Below are 2866 nucleotides of genomic sequence, written 5' to 3'. Positions count from 1 at the left end.
GACAACTGAGTGCAGAATGTGAGAAGTGTGAACATTATGGGTTGGGCTGCGAGAGGCAGACCGAAAGAGACCTGGGACGAGGCCTTACAGTATGACTTCAGGGATATGGGACTGGATAGGAAGGCTGCCTGAGATCAAGCCGCATGGAAAGCCGCCATTAGGTGACCATGGCTGATGCATGCAAGCATGCTGGAGCCATTATAAACGAAGGGAAAATGAAATGATGTCTCCTAAATAAAAAATGATCATGAGATTGTTAAGTTTCACCATATCAAACCTCTTTTTTCCTCAGTGTGTAATGCAGCACTGAACTTAAAGTCTACAGGAAACCACTTCACAACATTCCAAAATACAGTATGACATCTGAAGACTGTCACATTTCAAACTTATATAGTATATACTGTACAGGATCTGTATTCCCTTGCCTACATGCTACTACTGGAACCCAGTTTTGAACCTGATTAAATTTCAGACAAAGACTGTAATGAAACTTTTGTGAAAACTGCAATGAAAAAGCCAATAGTGTCGTGATCAACACATGCAAAACTGGTAGCGTTTGAGTGAACCACACTGTCACACATAGATAATGGGGTTTCAGTGTTGTGAATGCATATCTCATGTTCAAGTACACACATCTTAGCACTGGGTACATGATCTTTTTTACCATATGTGTTATTTTCAGAGGTGTAAAGAAATTTCTTGGTATCATGTATGTATGCCTCATTATTAAAGAAAGCTGGACCAAATCTCTGTACTTTGCTGCATTCATCATGATCCAGTCCACAGCCAGGCAGTCCCAACATCCCAAACTTTGTCCCACTGTCTACCAGAACAATATCCCTAAACCTATCCAGCACCCACCTCACCATCCTCTCATTTTCTTCAGGCACAATGGTGCATGTACTATATACTAGTCGACCCCCAGGCTGCAGTAGTTCAACTGCATTTTTCAGCAAACGGCGCTGAACTGCGGGGAATGACTGTAGTTCTTTAAGGCTCATCTTAGTGTGAAGCTGAGGTCGCTGTCCCAGTGCACTACAAGGTGCATCTAGTAATATATACTTGAATGATGAATGGTGGAATGGAGGCACTAAAGTTTCATCTCTCCTCTCACTCTTTGTCAATCCCTCTGTAACTGTATCAATTTTGCTTTTTGTGAGATTATTAGTTTTGTTCATGACTAATTTTGTGCTGTCAAAATGATAAGCTTTTACATTTGTAAGTCCTAGTCTCTCTGAATTTGCCATAACGTGAGCAAGTTTGTTCTTAGATTTATCAATTGCAATAACCTGACCCGTGTTGCACATTAATGATGCTATGTGTGTTGTTTTCCCACCTGGAGCTGCACACATGTCAAGGACAACACTGTGTTTTTCTGGTTTAAGGATGTGGCCACATATTACAGATGGTAAATTCTGTAAAAATATCAGATCCTGAAAACAATCACCTATACTTGGGGAATGAAATATCTGTTCTTTCATGGAGACAGCCACACCAGTACTTCTCTTAGCTACAAATAAATCTCTCCTGGTCATTAAAGCTACACCATTACCCAAAAACATCTTCCTACCATTATACACTTTGCTACCCTTCAAACATCTTCCATCAAGGTCAGCAAAAATGGCAACTTTATCCCCAGTCCGAACATCTGATGATACAGCCATTACTCCCGGAGCAAAAACCTCAGCTCCACGCAACACTGCACACCCACACAATCTACTTACAACCACCTGTTTACCTGCCAGCTTGACTTCATGCACACCACATGACTCAACCACAAGAAGGTCAGGTAGGAAATGGTGGGAGTAGACTAAAGGTAAAGGTAAACACTTATCTCTGTACTGTTCTTCAATGTAGCTTTTGATCATCAATAGTGCTTTGTCTAGGGTTGTGGCAAGTAAATTCACCCTCAAAGTTGTACATCTAGGTGGTAAAGAAAGCATCCTTAACCACAGATCTAATTCACAGGAATTACTAAATTTTTCACCCTCATTTTCAGTCTCAAGACAAACCTTTTCTTCCGATTGTGTTATATCTTCATTCTTCTTTTCCTTTTCTGAGTACAGGCTGCTCTGGCACACCATGCTAACTTTAGCATTGCTATGTATTACACAACACTGGTGAATGTTGCACCTTCTTCCATAACCCTCTTTATTTTCACACTCTAAACTCACTTCATTTTCAAACTCTGGATTTTTCTCATTGACATGATAATTTGTTAAATATACCACACTTCCAACCTCAACTTCACTATTATTTTCTACACATGCATTACATTTACTATATCCAGATGTTACACCACACTCATATTCAATACTTTTACACTCTGGGCCACATTTAACAGCACTTTCATTCTCTAAGAACACATTTCCTCCACTTCTCCGACAATATTTAAGGGCTACAGTTTTTATTCCTATGGCTTGAGAAGGGTTGCAGGCTGGCTGACAGAAAGACTGCCTGATGTAATGGGTTACTTCCCTACTGAGAGGGTTAAAGCTTCCTGGAACAAAATTTGTAGTTAAGCTTGAGTCCTTGTTGATGTCCATGATCTGACACAAACTTATACCAGTTCTCTGAAATACAAGAAAAAAAAGATATACATATATATACTGTATATATCTGTATATGGCAGAAACTCCTTAATTATGTTAAAGATACTGATGGGCATCTTGATTCTCTCATATATATATCGGTGCCATAGAGTACAGTCAGTCATTGAGTAATGCGCTGTTGAGTAACGTGTTTTTGTAATTACAAGGTCAGCATAATGAAACAGGTCATATGCAACATGGGGAAAATCTTCAGCTTTGTCACCTGGCCTGGCAATGCAATTTGAAAGTCACAAACAGTGACATCACCTGCCAGA

General features: G+C 39.8%; 1 protein-coding gene across 1 annotated transcript; it reads right to left on the bottom strand.

Moving 5' to 3' along the window:
- Positions 1-461: 461 nt before the first annotated feature.
- Positions 462-2546, bottom strand: LOC145401942 (tRNA (cytosine(72)-C(5))-methyltransferase NSUN6). The gene is made up of 2 exons (XM_080274049.1): positions 739-2546; positions 462-567 (listed from the first exon to the last, which is right to left on the bottom strand). Exons 1-2 carry the CDS (start codon positions 2544-2546, stop codon positions 462-464), a joined length of 1914 nt encoding a protein of 637 aa, XP_080130175.1.
- Positions 2547-2866: the final 320 nt, after the last annotated feature.

Source organism: Coenobita brevimanus, chromosome 57, assembly GCF_032717465.1.
Source record: "Coenobita brevimanus isolate Jiangsu-jjx chromosome 57, ASM3271746v2, whole genome shotgun sequence".
NCBI lineage: Eukaryota > Metazoa > Arthropoda > Malacostraca > Decapoda > Coenobitidae > Coenobita > Coenobita brevimanus.
Note: the sequence above shows the minus strand (reverse complement) of the source record. Positions and strands in the feature narration are given on the sequence as shown.

Excerpts from the sequence above, each read along its gene's own strand:
- LOC145401942 (XM_080274049.1), bottom strand. The coding sequence starts at position 2,546 with ATGGACATCAACAAGGACTCAAGCTTAACTACAAATTTTGTTCCAGGA. Across the intron at positions 568-738 it reads AAAGTACAGAGATTTGGTCC|GGTTCACTCAAACGCTACCA; the intron begins AGCTTTCTTTAA and ends GTGTGACAGTGT.